This window comes from Haemaphysalis longicornis, unplaced genomic scaffold, assembly GCF_048455015.1.
Source record: "Haemaphysalis longicornis isolate Haplotype H1 unplaced genomic scaffold, Haemaphysalis longicornis Haplotype H1 scaffold_4, whole genome shotgun sequence".
NCBI classification, from domain to species: Eukaryota; Metazoa; Arthropoda; class Arachnida; order Ixodida; family Ixodidae; genus Haemaphysalis; species Haemaphysalis longicornis.
Window position 1 is genome coordinate 221,488,822 of NW_027526361.1, and position 18,605 is coordinate 221,507,426.

The 18,605-nt window shown below is 49.1% G+C and overlaps 1 protein-coding gene across 1 annotated transcript; it reads left to right on the forward strand.

The window, feature by feature from the left end:
• Positions 1-5,204: 5,204 nt before the first annotated feature.
• On the forward strand, positions 5,205-11,099 carry Mrpl15 (mitochondrial ribosomal protein L15). Its single transcript, XM_077708086.1, has 2 exons — positions 5,205-5,731; positions 10,459-11,099. Exons 1-2 carry the CDS (start codon positions 5,291-5,293, stop codon positions 10,894-10,896), a joined length of 879 nt encoding a protein of 292 aa, XP_077564212.1. The 5' UTR covers positions 5,205-5,290; the 3' UTR covers positions 10,897-11,099.
• Positions 11,100-18,605: the final 7,506 nt, after the last annotated feature.

The window sequence follows — 18,605 nt, forward strand, 5'->3', positions numbered from 1 at the left end:
GCACCGATTTTTTATTATTATCTTCCCCAAAGGATTGTCACATAGACTACCATGAAAAGGGCGTTGCCTCGTTCACTGAGACACACATTTTTCACTGTCAAAAACGGACGCAACTGTGACTGCAGCTCGAAATCGCAAGTCAACTCAATGGGGTGTTCAATAGCCGCAGTAGCATATAGTCTCTACAATACAGTGATACTCACTATCGTGAAATGATCCCCGCCCGTTCAAAAAAAAACATCATTACAAGTACCAGACACACCAACACAACTCGAGGCCTAAAAGCAAGTTTTGTGGAACCGAAACCATTGTTTTCTAAAGCATGTGGTTCCGCCAAAAAATTTTAAGTAATATCTTTAAACACTCCTTGCGCCTGTCACTGCAAACAGCGGTTAAGAGGGTGCTTTTCTACTTTAGAAAAAAAAAGAAATCCGAAAAGGTTTAAATTAAGTATTGTCAAGATTTTGATTTGTCAGTGAATAAAATACTGCCTGTGCGTCTCCGTGCGTAATTTGTCCAATCGACCACATCTCTCTAATGTTAATGACGCCTCATGGCCATTTGCCTCAAAATACGCTAAGCATGTCAATTTGTCGTCAACTCTAACACGTTCGAGAGTTGATTGATTGATTGATTGATTGATTGCAGGGTTTAACGCGCCGACGCAACGCAGGCGATGGGGCGCGCCGTAGTGGAGGGCTCCGGATTAATTTTGACCACCTGGGGATCTTTAACGTGCGCCGAAATCTCGTACACACGGACGTTTTTGCTTTTCGCCTCCATCATAAAAGCGGCCGCCGCGGCCGGGAATCGAACCCGCGACCTCGTGCTCAGCTGCACAACGCCTTAGCCACTGAGCCACCGCGGCGGGTTCGTTCGAGAGTAGTTGGTAAGCTGCGTTTACGCTTTTTTTTTTGTTCGTAAATTTGGGTTGCTCAGCTAGCCGGTGCGCCCTGGCGCTGGACACGTCGCTTCCTACTAAAGGAACCAGCTCTGGAAATGAGCACCTCCAAATACATTTCGTGCACAGCTCTTGTGTCCTTGAATATTCATCATTGATCCGTACGTTCGCCAAGTTGGAACAATTTGGCCCATTCCTAGAAACATGCCATGGATACTGAACGCACAGCAATGACGTCCATGCAATGTAAAATAATACCCTTGCAATAGGATGGGGCGCCTCTTGGGTTTCCCAGGTCCAGCCTGGTCTGCGCCCTCCGGTGAAGGTGGAATTTCAACAACTGGCACGATGACATCAGCCACTGTGCCACCTTCCGACTGCATGAGACCCGAGTAGAAGTAGTTGTTGTAGCGCGGATCCCAGTATATTTCGGTTGGCGTGAGATTCTGGGCGCGAAGGTCTGCCCGTTCCTGCACCGTGAGCGGCCGCGGAGCATGCTGCGGATCGGGGCCTTGGCTTAAATCCTTCGACTTGCGACGTCGACGACCTTTAGTTTTGGGGCCCATGTCAGCAGCCTCTCTCAGTCCACAGCTTCTTCTTCTTCGTTGAAAGTTCGAGAGCATGATCTCGCTCATGCAAGGCTTCTAACCAATTTTGCAATATCGCAACCGACAATATATCACTTCGCTTTTGACCGCTGGACGAAAAAAAATATCCATAAAATATGATAAATGTGCATACTGCGAAGTGGCGCACCATTAAACAATTTCTGGGCTTCTTCATTTCCTTGTGACTCTGTTCGTAACAAAGCACTCGATAACAAAGCAAAGTTCGTGCTCGATATTGGCAATTATTTTACTGTAAAGAGTTTTTTTTTTGGCACGAAAACTTTTAGCGTAGTTACAGTTGAATTTAAATTCAAAATGTCTATTAAAAGAAAATATCGCAAAGACGAAGAGGAGAAATGTTTATCCAGGGTGAAAATATCGCCATGTATTAAGTTCTTGTGATCCTTAAAAAATACTTAAAGGTTCATCGACCTAAAACGGCATCCCCATGAAAGACGAAGGGTGTGGTCCGTAGAGTTGGTTACACTATAGGGGGAAGTAACGCTGAAACCGCCTGTCACCATTCCAAATAGGAGAAGAGTACAGCTTCCCGCTTGGCTTTGTAACGTTTTAGCGAATGCGAGAACCTGATAGGTGCATTAAAATCAACAGTAAAAGTGTAGTTTGACATACATCGCGAATGAAAAATTCACCCGCCGCGGTGGTTCAGTGGCTAAGGCGTTGTGCTGCTGAGCATGAGGTCGCGGGCTCGATTCCCGGCCGAGGCGGTCGCTTTTATGATGGAGGCGAAAAGCAAAAACGCCCGTGTGTACGAGATTTCGGCGCACGTTAAAGATCCTCAGGTGGTCAAAATTAATCCGGAGCCCTCCACTACGGCACGCCTCATCGCCTGCGTTGCGTCGGCGCGCTAAACCCTACAATCAATAAATCGAATGAAAAATTCACGCATCTCCACGAAGTGAATCATGACGAGTGGGTGAAGCACTGGGGATCGTTCTTATCTTAAAGCACCCATGGCATTGCCCACTCGCGCATGTAAATGAGTGACAACGCGTGTGTAAGTGTATACAATTCTAATCCAATCCAGTCCGACAGAATTCAATTTAATTCAATCCAATCCATTCCAATCCAACCCAAATCGAACTCAATCCAATGTTCTTCACGCATGCGCAGCCCTGTGTGCACAGACGCCAAGGGACAAGCCACGGACAAAGCGGGGTCCTAAGGTGCCTCGCCCCTAAAACACGCCGTAGGTGGAAAATGAGGGGCACTTTCTTCCTGTTTTGTGTTTGTTTTTGTCTGTGGAGGTTTAGTTGAAGATTATTTTCTGCGATTATCCCCGATTATGACGGGCCGAGCTAGCTGTTACACGAACTTTCGCAATACCCCACGAAGACACATCTGATTGCTTTATTACTAAAGCAAAGATTTCTATGCCTCAATGATGGCGTTCGATGTCGCGCAAGGACGCGCTGCAGGCAAGCCAACTTTACACAATGGGTTAATTTCGCAAAACGGTGGTGATAATAAGCGAAGGCACATCAAGCCACTCATGAAAAAAAAAAAAAAAAAAACATTCGAGCGGTCTAATTCGAACCTCGGTCCCTCCCGTTATAAAGCCGAGGGATATCCGATTGCTCATTACTTACGCGGTCGAAGCAGTTTGGATATTGGACTTTGACTCATTTGGCATGGGAGAAATCTTCACGTTTTAACCATCTTTCTCTTAAAATGGGGACTTTGATATTTGTGTATTTTAAAAGAATAATTATGTGAACAGTCCGTAAACGTTGTATGCCACGACAAAACATCTCCACTGCGGTCATCCCATCCTGGCCAACGCTTCAAAGTGAACTGCGTTTTTGTGGTTTATCACAGCGCGCATGGTTTGTCGTAGGCACACATTTACGGGCTGTTATGATTATTTATTTTCTTAAAATAATAATGAAAGAATTAAAATGTGTCTTCGTGGGTACTGAGCTTGGCCCGTCTGGATCGCACACGATCGCAGGCGATAATGTTCTCCTAAACCTCCAGCTCAATAAAAAAAAAAAACAGTACCTATTGATTTTGATTGTAGGATTTAACGTGTCAACGTAACGCAGGCGATGAGGCGTACCGCAGTGAAGGGCTCCGGATTGATTTCGACCACCTGGGGATCTTTGACGTGCGCCGAAACCTCGTACACACGGCCGTTCTTGTTTTTCGCCTCCATCAGAAAAGCGGCCGCCGCGGCCGGGAATCGAACCCGCGACGTCGTGCTCAGCAGCGCGACGCCTTAGCCACAGAGCCACCGCGGCGGGTCACTACCTATCGGGCTTCCACGTCTGGTTTTTATAGCCTGTTTATGTAAATAAACGTTTTTATCGTCAATTTTGCTGAACCAGCAAGGGAAGGGAATCTCGTGATCAGTAACCTAGTGATGCACGCTGATCTCTCTTAGATGCTATAATTGCTCAAAGACGTACGTTCGTTCGCAATGGCAAATGATAATTCAGTTTTTACAGAAGAGTGCTGGTACGCGTCTGAGCAGTCGTCGTGCGCTGGGGCCACTGAGGTCTGCTTACCTGATTTGAGTGCGAAATAAATGTGTTAACCAGAATGATCGAATTGGCCGGTAGCCCCATAGCAGCGGCCATTTTCACTGATCATTCATTCCCTATTGTGGTTATGCGGAAATTGCGGGAGGGTGTTTTGACCTCCCAGCCGAAGCCCAGTGAGTTGTCGGTGGATTTATGACGGCGCGACATTGCATTACCAAGTCAGTGGAGGCTGGTCGAACGTTGCACCCAGCGCAATCTAGTCGTCAGCTTTGAACACTGCCTCAAATTTCTTGATCAACTGCTGAAACGAGATTGCTTTCCGGCTACCTAATGCTTGCGCTCTGTGTTTGATCCCCAGTGGAATACTTCTTTATCTAGTTTTCAATATTTTTAGAAGTGCTCTCAGCTATCACATCAACAATTTTTTTTTTCGTAGATAATGGGTGGCTTAATATTTCCTATGCCAGTTTAAGCGTAAAAAGAAGCGTGCGGCCACGACTGAATAGTTTTGCATTGCACCGCAAGTGCCAGTGCTGCACTGATTATGAATCATCGGAATGTTGGTATGACGGCACGTTTCGTCTGCATTGGCCAACGCCCTTCCGTTGATATGTGGCTAGACTTAAGACCATTCAAAATTCACCAATGAGAAAAAAACGAATGTACCTTATGGTGGACGCATAACAGGATTAGACGCATAAGACATAACAGTAAAATGTAGCCAGGGCACAAAATGCGATGCCTTTTGGTGGGCTAGCCCGTCACATGGGAGAGCGCTAGAGTGACCAACGAACACGCGAGATCGCTGAAGTGATTGTTGCGCTCGAGGGCACAGGCGTATGTGGCAGCAGGCCATCGGTGGAACTGTTGCCACAAGAGATAGTTTATCTCCGCTCTTAACTTTTTCTGATTTGTGTTCCGTCCGCTTTTTCTCATGTACACAGCACACTGCAACGAACACACTGCACCAAAGACAGTTTGAACTACGCGCTCAAAAAATTACTTCGAAATACCTGCGCAGAAAAGTAAAACCACAAAATAAAGTAAAACTTGTAAGTTTTAAAGCAATATCACGCCTTTTTACCGCCACAAAATATATCGTATAAGATACGGTACAAAGAAATAGCATTTTTTGATGCTCCTATTGAGGGTTTTATTTCTGTCAACACAATCCAAGAGGAACCCAAGCCTAAGACTAGCCTAGCCAAGATTGTAAGCATGCGAAAAAATGGCAGCGTGCTAGAGTGAACGGCGTGCCGACCAAGAAGAAGAAGAGCATGTCGTCGACGACAGAGAAGGCGCTGCAGGTGCTGCGGCACCTTCCGCGCGTCAAGATCTCCAACCTGCGCGACACGCCTGGCAGCAACTACGTGACCAAGGACATGCTGACCAGCGGTCCCCGACTGCGCGTGATGTGGAAGCGCGACGGACGCAAGCAGCACATGGGCTGGCCCCGGCTGGGTTACGAGGGCGGCCAGACGCCCTTCTACCTCAAGATCCCCATGGAGAACTACAACGAGCGGCACTTCGCGCGCCGCCAGTACCCGCCGCTCTCCCTGCACCAGCTGCAGCTCATGATCGACACCGGCCGCCTGGACCCCAAGCGGCCCATCGACCTGGCCGCGCTGTGCAACACCCGGCTGTACTTCCTCGAGCCCATGGATCGACACTTCGGCGTCCACCTCACCGCCGACGGCATAGACCTCTTCAGGGCAAAGGTATTTACCGCGCGCTCTTTCAACTTGTCCACGAAGCCGGATGGGTTGTCTGCAAAGCGGAGGTAAGGGCAACGGTTCTAATTAGTGTCGCATGATGGCGGCGATGGGAGTCGTATACTCGGTTAACTTCAGAACGGCACCAAAAGTTGCCGCTTTGCCTCATCACCGCAGACGGATGTTACTCCGCGCGGTGCAAGTAGTGCGTTACTGGGAATATTTTGAACATGGCACGAGCTGTTTCCTTGATTTTAAGGACTTAATATGCTTATAAACTACTTCAGTGACGACAAACAAACTACTTGAGAAAAGGCAGACGATATCATACATTCATAGCAATGTCCTTTCAAAACGCGCGCGCCCGTTGACACCCGGGTCCGTCGCTTAAGCGGGGTGATACCGGGCATGAGCTATTGCCCTTCTTAACCTGTTCCTGAGTATAGTTAATTTTTACCCAACCGGCCGAACTGCTTCCGCTCACTGACTAGCCAGAGTGGCTGTAATTTTTAATAATGACTCTGGCTAGTCAGTGATTGGAAGCGGTTTGGCCGGTTGGGTAAAAATCAAGCCAGACTGCTCCCATCCAGTACAGCAATCCTCGCTGCTGTCGTTTCGCAACTGCAAACGGATCAGTCTGTCTTGATTTTACCCAACCGGACAAACCGCTTCCGCTCACTGACTAGCCAGAGTCATTAATAATTACAGTGACTCTGGCTAGTCAGTGAGCGGAAGCAGTTCGGCCGGTTGGGTAAAATCAACTATGACTGCTCCCATCGCCGCCATTATGCGACACTAATTAGACCGTTACTGAGGTAAGTGTGTGTTCTGTGAACGGTCGAAGATTGCACGGTTTGTGGTGCCGGCCTCGGTCGCCTAGGACGCGGTTGGAAATGGTTAACGGCGTTGTTTACGGCTTCTACGGCCATACATACATACATACATACATACATACATACATATATATATAGATATATATATAAATATAAACCTGGAGACGAGAATGCCGGCATAACTACGTTCTTTTGCATACCGAAGGAAGTCAGCAGCCAATGCAAGAAGATCCGTAAGAAATCACGTTGCGAAGATCTGAGGCGGTCGTGACCGCAAGGACTTCAGTCATTAGGTACACTGCAACTTCTGCAGGGAACGTTTCATTGACCAAAATTTGATCGCCTGGGAATGTTGCACCAGAGAGAAAAAGAAACGCAAGGGGGAGAGGCTGTACTTCCATAGCCCCTTTGAAGTTGTGTTTTAAAAATTGTTATAAAAGTAGAAGGGCCAAACAGCTGCTCAGTGAGCTAACATGTGTTACATTAAAGGCCCATGAGCACTTAAAAATCCCTTCGTCGCCCAGCGATCACTTTTGTCGTTTGGTCTCGACCAATTTTTGTCGCAGCGACAGAAATCGCTTCGTCGCAAGTTTGGACAGGCCTTAAGCCACATGCATTCCGTGATGATTGAAACACTGCACAACTGTAAACAGTGCCTACCCATTTGTGCAGAGCCATGTTTCTATGCCTCAGGTTGAAACCAGAGGCATAGAGAGACCACCTTGTCTTTGCTTTGTACCTGATGGGGCCAAGGGCTAGTCAAGCTGTCTAGTACAGCTTTTTTCCTTGGCCCCGCCACTTTAGACGAAAATATCTGTGTGTATATATATATATATATATATATATATATATATATATATAAGAGAAGAAAAACTTCGAACAAGGTAAAAGCACGATTGTGGCCTACGTTTCAGCAAAGAGAACTTGCGCCCTGAGGAAAGCAAGTTCTCTTTGCTGAAACGTAGGCCACAATCGTGCTTTTACCTTGTTCGAAGTTTTTCTTCTCTTGTGTTCTCTACCATCTTCAAAGTTCTACTACTCCCTATATATATATATATATATATATCTATATATATATATATATATATATATATATATATATTAGTCTGAAAGATAAAAACTCACACAGAGCGCGAAAAAATAAGGTTAGTAGAGACAGAGACACACGAGAAAGAAGTAGAAAATAGAAATTTCTTCAGAGTACCAAGAAAGGAAGTCTTCAGAGTACTGAAGAAAGGAAGTCCTCTTCCTGAAACGTCAGTAAACTTATTTCTATTTTCTACGTCTTTCTCGTGTGTCTCTGTCTCTACTAACCTTATATATATATATATATATATATATATATATATATAAAATGTGTGTGTGCTTAAGTGGAAATAAAGAATTCATTTATTCATTCATGTCTTCTCTTCCTTTGTGTTTCATTTCTTCTCTTGGCACCTTTTCACTCGTAATTAAAGCTCGTGAAAGGTAGGGTTATGCATGTTGTTGGTGCAGACTGGCAGGTGAGCCACTTGCCTTTATCGTGTGCCTCTGAATTTGATTCCTGTCCTTGCCACATCTTTTTAAAGACGATGGCCTTTCTTGCACTACTTGAACGGGAAAATTTTGGTCTGTCTGTCTCTGTCTGTCCCTCTATTCGGCCACCAGGCCAAAGTGAAACAGATGCTGCACAATAGGTTTATATACCCGCAGCCAAATCTAACGTCTAAGTCCGGTGGCAAGGCTCATACTTCTCAACATGGTTGAGGCAAATCAATATATTACGCATATCTGGGGCAAGACATCAATACATAGGTGATATTCACAGTGTTTTCTTTATTAAAAATACACAGATGCTTGAATTAATGAGAGATGCGACCAGAAAAACACAAAAGCCCCTGCTAGTGGTTTCCCTAGCAGCATTTTAAGAAAATCAAACGGCAACAGTAGCGAAAGTTCCACTTGACAGTTGCCACGTTTCGCATGGAACGCACGGGGTGTAAGTAGGGTGCCTCGATTAAAGCGCGCCTCCGCCGTACAGCAGCGCTGGCATCGAGGCATTCGGCATAGAGTAGTGGAACGTGGTAAATTTAAATTTATTTGAGCAAAACCGCTAGCGTGTTTATCTTGGGAGGAATGAGTTTGGAGAGGAACAGCATGAGAGGTGAGCGGGTAAGAGAAGGGGGGCATTTGCATGGCTGGGGCGCCAGTCGACTATAGTTTTTCGTAAACGTTTGCCATGAAGTGAGCAAATACGCAGCCAGTTTTTCAGTTAGATGTCAAAATTGCAGTTTCGGGCATAGTTAGCGGCCGCGCCAGAATTGTGAAAATGAGCCTACTTAGGCTTCCACGTGTAAAAGCCCACTCCTTTTCACACTCAGATCTCAACGGCTAGTTCACGCGTGCTCGTGCTATGATCCCAGTCTATGAAATCAGTCTTGAGTTTTGCGTTTGTGTTCAGAGAAAGTGCAATTTTTGCTCTTACTCTAAGTATGCGGAAGAGGGTATCAGTAGGTGTAGACTGAACAGGCCCCGTCATCATATTTATAGTCACCTGTCATCATTTTCTGATAATCTTACTGATTTGGTTGCAAAGAAAATTGAACATGAATTTATTTTGGCGTCCTTTGTGCCTTACTGGAGATGGCTTTTCCTGGACGGACGTGCTTCGTTGGGTGTAAGCTTATGCTGACTGCTTTTTAAATGCCCCCAGTGCTGACATCCTCTTTGTGTGCCATTTGTGCATGCTGTTTGCACTCAAGTATTAGCAGCTCATCCAGCTTGCCTACCTAGTTTCTCCAAATATTCACCAACGTGTCTCTCACAGAGGACGGCGGTTTAGGCTCGAGCGCAGTTCCCGTCTTTTCGGGGCGAAGCCCCCTAAGGGTTGGGGCTGTTGGCGTCTCCTGTTGTCGTCGTTGTGATCGTCGTCTCATGTAGTCACGGTAGTAAAACACCGGGAAACTCGTGTACACCTTGTGCTGGAAAGCCTCGTGCTTCAAAGACAAGAGACTTTTACAGCAAAGCTGCGTGAATCTACCCTCTAACGGTTTCATCTCCGTGGGCAAAAACGCCAAGGCGCCAAAAATACACTTGTACACTGCATGCTTCGCCCCTCCCCAGGTTGTACATTACTGGAGATGGCCCGGGATTTTACCACAGAATGATCAGTACCTAGTGTGTACATGCACATGTCTTGGTGAAGTTTCACCTAAAAATGAAGTTTTAGCCGGGCGGCTTGTATCCCAGCCTTGACAATTGTTTTTCTGTCAGACGGGGAAAATGAAACGCCTGTGTTGTGGGATGAAAATTCCCAGGTGGTCAGAAATAATGTGCAGCCCTCCACTATGGCACTCTTCATAGCTCCGGGGTAGCTTTGGCATGTGAAAACCCGAGAAATTTGAACATCCAAGGCAGTTGGTATTTTCCTTGCTGTCGCACTATGGTTGGCTCCTCAGCTTAGCTCACCTGCTGGAGCAGCAGCTGCCCTAGCTTGAATCACAACTGATATTCCATCAACTGTAGAATTTTGAGACTGGTTTCTTTTGTCGTTGTATGCCAAAACAAGAATGGGCGGAGTGCTGTTTTCTCTCTTTCAGAAACTGGTGTTCTGTTTCGTCATTGAGGCGTGTACTCTTGTGAAAGAGATAAGGTTTTGACAAGGTTTGTTTCATGTGCAGATTATGAGAAAATGAAGTGTGCTCACAGTGGTGCTGCACGAGAGTGGTTTTCTTTGAAGGTTGACATATCCTGCTGTGTCTTGTTTTCGTGCGTTGCAGGCTGATTTGTTTTTTTGGCGGAGCTCTTGAGCATCCCCTTGCTGGGTGCAGTGACTTTGCAAATTGAGTGAGTGAATGAGTTGTTTTGTGGTCGTATCTTTTGCCCTTGAAAAGGTTCACCCCAACCGTGCAATCGCAGGTGAACATCGAGGTGCAGCACGCCCGGGAGCCCGTGATTGCGGCCATCGAGCGCAACGGCGGCACCATCACGACGGCCTACTTCGACATGGCGAGCGTGAGCGCCCTGCGGGACCCCGAGGCCTTCTTCCGGCTGGGGCGGCCCATCCCCAAGCGGGGGCTGCCCCCCGAGGACGCCATCCGGTACTACAGCGACCCGGCCTTCCGGGGGTACCTGGCCGACCCCAGGGAGGTGGCCCGGCACCGGCACCTGCTGGCCCAGAAGTATGGCTACACGCTCCCCGACCTGGAGGCGGACCCCGACGAGGCCATGCTGCGCGAGCGCAAGGACCCCCGGCAGGTCTTCTACGGCCTGGCTCCCGGCTGGGTGGTCAACCTCCGCGACAAGGTCATCCTCCGGCCGACCGACCCGGCCTACAGGGAGTACTACGAGTGCTGATGATGGATGGGCAGCACGCAAGCACTCGTGTGGACTCTGACGAGGACAGACGAACTTTTTTGCCAGCAAAACGTCGGGACTGGCCAGATGAGTGTAGGCAATTCCACAGTGGCATTTAGGTGCTGCCTATTCGTAGTTTTTGTGTCTGAATGGGAGCTTTCAAAGCCCTTTGGAAATAGAAAAACAATTTGTTAGCGCTGTTACTTGTCATCGCTGTTCACTCGTGCTTCACTGAACATGGCAGTCGATTGTGCACTGCAAAAGTGCCGTCATTTTGGGCACCGTGCCTTCGACTTGCCATACCAAAATGAAACAGATGGTGGCAGGGCAGTGGTGGGTGCCCAAATGACCAAAGCCGCTGTAATGTGCCTAAAAGTGGTTTGGCCACTTTGAGCTACATTGGCCAGCTGATAGGCTCACGGTGTATTAAAAAGTTATGCTCTGGAAACAAATTTTACGCTGTTGCGCTTCTGTGTGAGCAGGGGCACAGTTGCTGGTACGGTTCCAACCCATGCCTATCGAATACAGTGTAGACCGCTTATGACGTGTCGTAGGAGCCGTAAAGATCCACACTATAGCAGTGCTGCACTATAACCAAAACATGCGCAAGTCCAACTACATCGTAACCTACCTCTTGAGTCATCCTATATTTATCCTCACTCAAACGCACAGCACTTAAAACCAAAGGCACGGTCTTTCTTTTTTTTTTTCACATGAGCCGCTGCTGCAAGGTCTCACATTGCAAGTTCGGTCCTACAAACAGCGAGCACGGCTTTAACGTCCGTGTGTTTGCGTTTTGAAGGACCATGGCTGCGCTGATGTTATAATGGCCGCGGAGTAATGTGATAAGAATGCCAGCGTTTTTTTTTTTTTTTTAAACCCCACCTTGTGTTCACGAGGCCGAAGGTGGCTGCTTATCAACGTAACATGGTGGAGATCTTCGGCTTCGTGCGGCTTGCTATCTGCAGATGTTCAGAAAGGGAAACAGTGGGGGGGCTTCGGGGGGTTTATCGCTGAACGTTCTAAAGCGTGTGTCGCGCATGGAACGCCAGACGAAACTACATATACGGCTCCCGGCTCTCCCAACTGCGGGGTGTGTTTATGCTTTGGCTGTGGCCCCCGGCGCTCAAGCGCGTGGTGCGTTTACGTTTCGCCGAATGCGGGCAGGAAGATGCTCGCCGCGTGGCGGACTCGCGAAACGGACTTTGCCCCGGCCGCGTGAGCGGCGAGACAGCGGGAGAGGCGGGCGAGCAGTCGCCATCCAAGCCCCAACGAAGAAGCACCATCTGTACAATGTTCCGTTCCTTAAATTAAATAAGTTGTTTAGCTCACCAAAAGTGCATATTTTGGTGTTTTTTCTTAACTTCATCGTCACGGACAACACTCTGGTGCCGAAACCCGGGACTGATCGTGCTGTGGACTTTACATCAACGAAACCACGCCCTAACGTTTCTATAACGACCGTGTGATGTGCTTCGGGTGAGCTGATCAAGGAACTGCGGTGCTCTTTTGGTGAAGATGGAACGCGGGCGCAAGAAACGCACTGTTCTCCAGTCGCAGGCCACACGCCTCATCAACGAATGTCAGCAAGGCCTGCAAGGTAGCCTCGCACAGAACGAGGCGAGAGTGCTACATGCACGCTTGACATCTATTCAAAGGGAGCTCGACACTGTCAACAAGGAGATCGTGCCCCTCATTTCCGAGGACGACCTGGAGGAAGAATACAGCCAAGTATTGGAATGCAAGGACCGCATCGTCCAATGCTTGGCACGGCTGGAGCAGCATACTAACGGCAATCCAAGGCAAGACTCTCCACATCAAGCAACGACAACTCAAACAACCGTACCAACGAACGATGACGGATCTCAACCAACGACATCACCACGGATTAACGCAAAATTACCAAGAATCAAGCTGGGCAAGTTCAGCAGACGGCGGCATGAGTGGCAGTCCTTCTGGAAGCTGTTCGAGCAGATGGTGGACAAAAACGAACATCTCTCCACGCTGGATAAGTTCCACTACCTGAAAGCATCCCTAACAGGTTACGCAGCTGCCGTGCTGACTGGTCTGCTGGCGACGTCCCGTTGCTACACTGATGCGACGCAGCTTCTAAACAACGCTTCGGCAACTAAGAGCTCCTAATTCGGGAGCACATGAAGAAGCTCATCGACATACAGCCTGTGCGCGCCTCAGACGATGTGCGTGGACTTCGTCGTCTGTACGACACTGTGTCAGTGCATATTAGGGGACAGCGCATATTTGGCCGAAAACTCGACACCTTCGACTGTATGTTGCTTCCCGTCTTGCAGAGAGCGATTCCGATAGACATTTTGCTGGACTTCAGCCGCAGGGGAGTACTGGAAACGCGCAGCCCTACTTCCGAACCACAGACAAACCCAGACGGTTCACCAACAACGACGGGTGGAGAAAAGAAAGGTACCGTTTGCACGTTTTCAAGGCTCTTATCATTCCTTGGAGTTGAAGTAGAAAGCCGCGAAAACCTTGCTGCACTGCAATGCATAGACGTGAACCCGCCCACGAGGCACAACGCCAAAGGAGGCTTCAAATCGCACGCAAAAGACCAACAAAAGCATGCTTCATCAGCTGCAATGCTACACCAAAATGCAACGCAAGAATATTGCTTCTTCTGTAAAACTAACGGCCATACGACCCAACACTGTGGAGGTACAAAAACAATTGAAGAAAAGAAAAGGCTTTTGCTGTCCGAGGGAAGGTGCTTCAGGTGCACGAAGAAAAGTCATCAGGCCCGCGCATGCAGGGCAAACGTTCGCTGTACCAAGTGTGAGAAGAGACGTGCTGGCTCTATGTGCGATCCGACGTATGCTAGGGCGAATGCAGGAGAAGCGAGCAACCCCATAGCAAATGCGCATGTGGCTCTTGAGGCTGCTGTCACAGAACCTTCACCAAACCGACGGTTTTGCTCCAAACTGCGACAGCTTGGTGTTGCGGAGAGGCTTCCAGAGCTCTGGTGCGAATCCTATTAACGCTCTACAATAACGCTCTACAATGATGCGACAGAAATGTTTGAAGCGGCGTAAATGAATTTGCACAAATGGTCGTCTAACAGCGAAATGCTACGCCAGCAATTCCAGCGTGACTCCCGGTCCGCCATTCATCTCGGCTATCTGTCAGGAGTACTGAAGGTTTTGGGACTTATGTGGGACCCCTGTGCTGACCAGTTAACGTTCTCTCCATGCACGGATCGCCTTCGCGACGTAGAACCACCCACAAAACGGTCCATGCTGCAAAAAATGGCGCGGATATATGACCCACTGGGGTGGCTTTCTCCTTTCATCGTGCGGGCCAAGATCCTATTCCAACAGCTGTGGCAGAGAAACATAGACTGGGACGACACGTTACCTGACGACATCGCGGCGGCCTGGACGGAGTGGCTAGACGGACTCCAACATCTTTCCGAGGTTCAAGTACCACGGTACTACGGGTCGCAAGCAAACGGAGGGAGGACAGACTGCCTTCACATTTTCGCCGATGCCAGTCCGCTGGCATACGGAGCGGTCGCCTACCTCACCGTCGAGGTTGAAAACGGTACAAGCTCGACAATCCTGATAAGCAAGTCAAGGGTGGCGCCAGTCAAAGAAATTACACTGGCGAGACTTGAACTAATGGCATGCCTGCTTGCCGCTCGATTGTGTCGCTACATTTTGAAAACCCTCTAGGAACAGCCTTCCAACATCTACCTGTGGTCGGATTCAACAATCGCGCTCCACTGGATCCATGGAAATTCCGACCGCTGGCAGCAGTTCGTATGCAACAGAGTCACCGAAATTCAACACCTCACGGACAAGTGCATATGGATACATTGTCCGGGGAAGGAAAATCCAGCGGATCTTTTAACACGCGGGATCCCAGCCGCGCAACTTATCAGGACTGCATGAATAAGTTGGCAGGTGTCTTTTTCTCGGAGGCTGTGGTGCTGGGTGCTGACTATTCGGATGAGGTGCGTAAACTGCGTGACGGTTAGATGGAGTTGCGGAAGAAGAGCGACTCCCGAACCACCGGCTTGCAAGGGAACGCCGAGAATTCGAAGAGTGGTCACTTGCGGGACGGGAAGGGAGGATATGGTGACGGATGGGTCAGGGATTGGTTGTGGAGGACGGCCGCGTGTGCGTGCATGGAGAACAAGTAATGCAGATTTTTGGGGTGCACAGGTGAAGCCTCAGCACTAGATATTCAAGTGTGTAGTTGATGGCTTGCTGTATATTGTCTTGCTGTTGTCCCGCCGATCCGGTGTTGGTCCAGATTGTTGTAGAATGCATGGTGGAGGTTGGGGATTGTGGAGTTTGACCGGAGGTTGGAGGAGGGCGATATTGAAAAGTAAGGGGGCAATGACAGATCCTTGAGGTGTGCCTTTTGCCGGCGTGGGAAAAGGGTCAGATTGTATGGTTCCCAGGCATATTGTGGCTGTCCAATCTCTCAGAAAGGCTCAGACGAAGTTATAAATAGCCGCTCCACAGTTCGCTGTTTGAAGGCCTCGCAAGATGGCCTCATGCGTGATGTTATCAAAGGCCCCTTGGACGTCAAGAGCGAGGATGGTGCTGGGCTGAGTTTTGCTTAGGTTATCGATTGCCTATATTTTTCTTGTGTGTTGAAGTTACAGGAGAGCAAGGGGTGCACACTGCGTCAGATGACCGATTTCATCCTGTATTTTTTTTTTTTTTTTCTACCCTGAAACGATGCCCCAGCTGTGCCGGTCAATCAGCAGACCCGCCGAAAAACCGCACCATAGACGGTATTCTGCTTCGACCAACCGCATTTTAAGCGGTATGCTTATACATTGAGTTCTATAGGAGGCAAACCGGTAGTCGCAAAAACCCGCGTTATATCCAGTCCCTCACTATACGCAGTTATGTTGTAAATGGTCTACACTGTGTCGTAGTTTCTCAGCGGGGCCCTGTGTGGGGCAGGTTAGTTGCTGTGCGGTGCCCTCCAGTGGCAACCTCGAGTAAGTGCTGCTGCTGCTGCAGTGTGAGGTGTTTCAACGCTATCACCCAAGCACATCTACTGCTATCCCAGTTTTTAGGGGTGAAGCACCCTAGGGGCTTGGGCTGTCGGCGTCTCATGTCGTCGTCGTCTCATGTGGTAGTCACGGTACTAAAACACCAGGACACTCATTTTACAACTCACCGTGCTAGAACGTTTTATCTCCGTGGGAAGAACCAATACTAAAAGAACACCCCGGGGCACCCGTTTTCCAACACCTCGCACTACTTCTTAGCATATTTCGTAGCTTGCTGCGGCGTGTGACACAAAGACAACTTAACACTAGCGTCACTGAATAAGCTACGCTTAAAAGTGCTGCCACTTCGTGCACCCGGAAGCGTCTGGGGGCCATTTTGTTTCTGGCTTGCAGTGTTGCCATCTCTCGCAACGAAACCGCTGCCGGTTGTAATGGGCAGAGTGCGACCGGCCACTCTAGCGTCCACGCAGCAGAAAGAGAGAGGAGAGGCGCCCAGAAACAAAATGGCTGCGCCCATATGTCAACAAATATCATGTGGTGCCTACCGACCAATGAAAATCCTGGCGGCACATAACAATGAGAGAAGAGAGTGCCGATACTCTAAAAGCTTTTATTTAGTGACGCTACTTAACACCAGTCTGTCTCTCATTTAATTGCTTAAAGGAGCACTGACACCAATTTGCGGCGTTAATATTATTGCACAGTTCACTTCCTTCACTCAACAGAATACGCTGGCTGAATTATGAGCGGCCTGCGACGCGAAGGACATAGTTCAACTGGATCTCATTTATCGCGCCGACGGAGCAGCGCGCGGAGCGGCACTCAGCAAATGGACATCAGCGTGACATCACTCCAGGAGAGGAAAAAAAAGTGACGCGCCAGCGCTCGTCAAAAACTCGCGACGTCACTTCACGCGCGCGGCCCCACGAGCGGCGAGCGGGCGCAACACCTTCTCAAGCGGGCGCTGGTGACGTCCACACAAAGCGGTGAGGTCAGCCAGGGAGTCAGTCGTATGCGCCGTTCAGGATGAAGCGCGGGAATTCGAAACAAACGATTTTCAGGCCATTCAATGTAATTAACTATCGCGAGCTGAGGTATTTGAAGTGCTGTTTCAGGTTGGCCAGACCATTAAAGGGGCCCTGAAAGGCATTTTGAGCACACTAAATGAAGTAGCGCAATCGTTAGATTGGGTCGTCAAGGTCATCTGGGCCAAGTATTACTCTTTTACGCGCAGCGGAAAGCTCACACTTTCGTTGCAAAGTTTGTCGCTTTTTTCTCACCCTTTCCTTCGTGTTTTTGGACGCCGCCATCTTCACATGTCTACATCATCGATTCCCAGTCATGAGTTCGTCATGAGCTAGACATCCTGCTATTGGGCGGCTTTTTCACGCACTTCCGGCAAAGAGATGAGTCGTCTGCTCAGCGTCGGCTCGCCGGCTGATCTGCCAGCGGAGTGTCTGAGTGCTTGGGCATTTTACGACAAACGAAACAAACAAGTGTGAACAAACGCTTAACCGTTCGTATTGAATGCAACACGGCCATAACACGACATGGATATTCTCTTACCTGAGTACGTTCCGTAAAGAAAGCGTTGAAGCCCCGTGGCACTTCTTTCGTGCAATCGCAGAGAACGCCCTGAGCCGAATGCCCGGGTTTGACGAATATATTTTATTCCACTTCAAAACAATCCAGAGATGTGTTTCGAACGAACACAACGTCACAACATGCGTTGCAAGTCTGAACCGCGATTGACAGACGATAGGTTGCCTCCTCCTGCTCGTCGTAAATTCGGCACTCACCTCGCGCGCGGTTTGCGGGGACGAACAGCAAGTCACTTAACTCTGGCGCGCAAGCCGAGATGGCTTTTAGCCAAGCACACTGCACATACCCCATGCGAGGTTGAGTCGTACGCCGCTCGAGAAAGATAATCCAAACCATGGGAAGCACTATCCATCCGCAGAAGCACAACGTCGCATTTCATCGCGAAACAAAGGCGTCCACAACACACACACCATCGCCTCCTGTAATGCCAAACGCATCTCGCACTTCCAAATGAGAGTGAGTAGTATGCCTGCAGTGCCCATATGCCGCGAGGTGGTGCCCCAAGCTGAACCGGGATCACGCAACCGTAACTGACTTCTAGAGCGGTTTGTGCCTTGTTGCCAGGGCAACCGATGTTTGATAGTGTCAAAGAAATGGCGCTCGCTCCAGCGCTAAAAAGCTCAGAGCCGCGGCAGAGCATGTTTTGCCAACGTTGCCGCTCTCCACCACGCGTCGCCCCAAGCTGAACTGGCGTTTTGTGCACGGGTTCTGTATCGGTTTAAAATGTCTTTTTCACATGCCGCCGTGAGGAATTACCGCCGCCACAAAATAAGACCCGGCACCAGCGGGGCCACATCTGATACGACGTTTTTTGGATAAACAGTGCGCTGTGCATCCAAGGAAGCGAGCGCACGATCCCCCCGTGCGGCTGCGAGTTCGCCGCCGATAAAAAGTCACGTGCCGCCGATAGCAAAGTTCTGCAGCAACGTACACCGCGAAAGGGCAAGGCCAGGCCGCCGCACACATGCGGCCAGATTTTTCGTTCGCTTTTCCAGCCTTTAGCGTAGTGCGGGATTCATGGTGTCAACAAAGCTTGCCCGTAGCAGACGGCTTGCAGTGTGAGCAGCGCAATAGCGGAAGTACGTCACCGCCGAGGAGCGCAGCATCA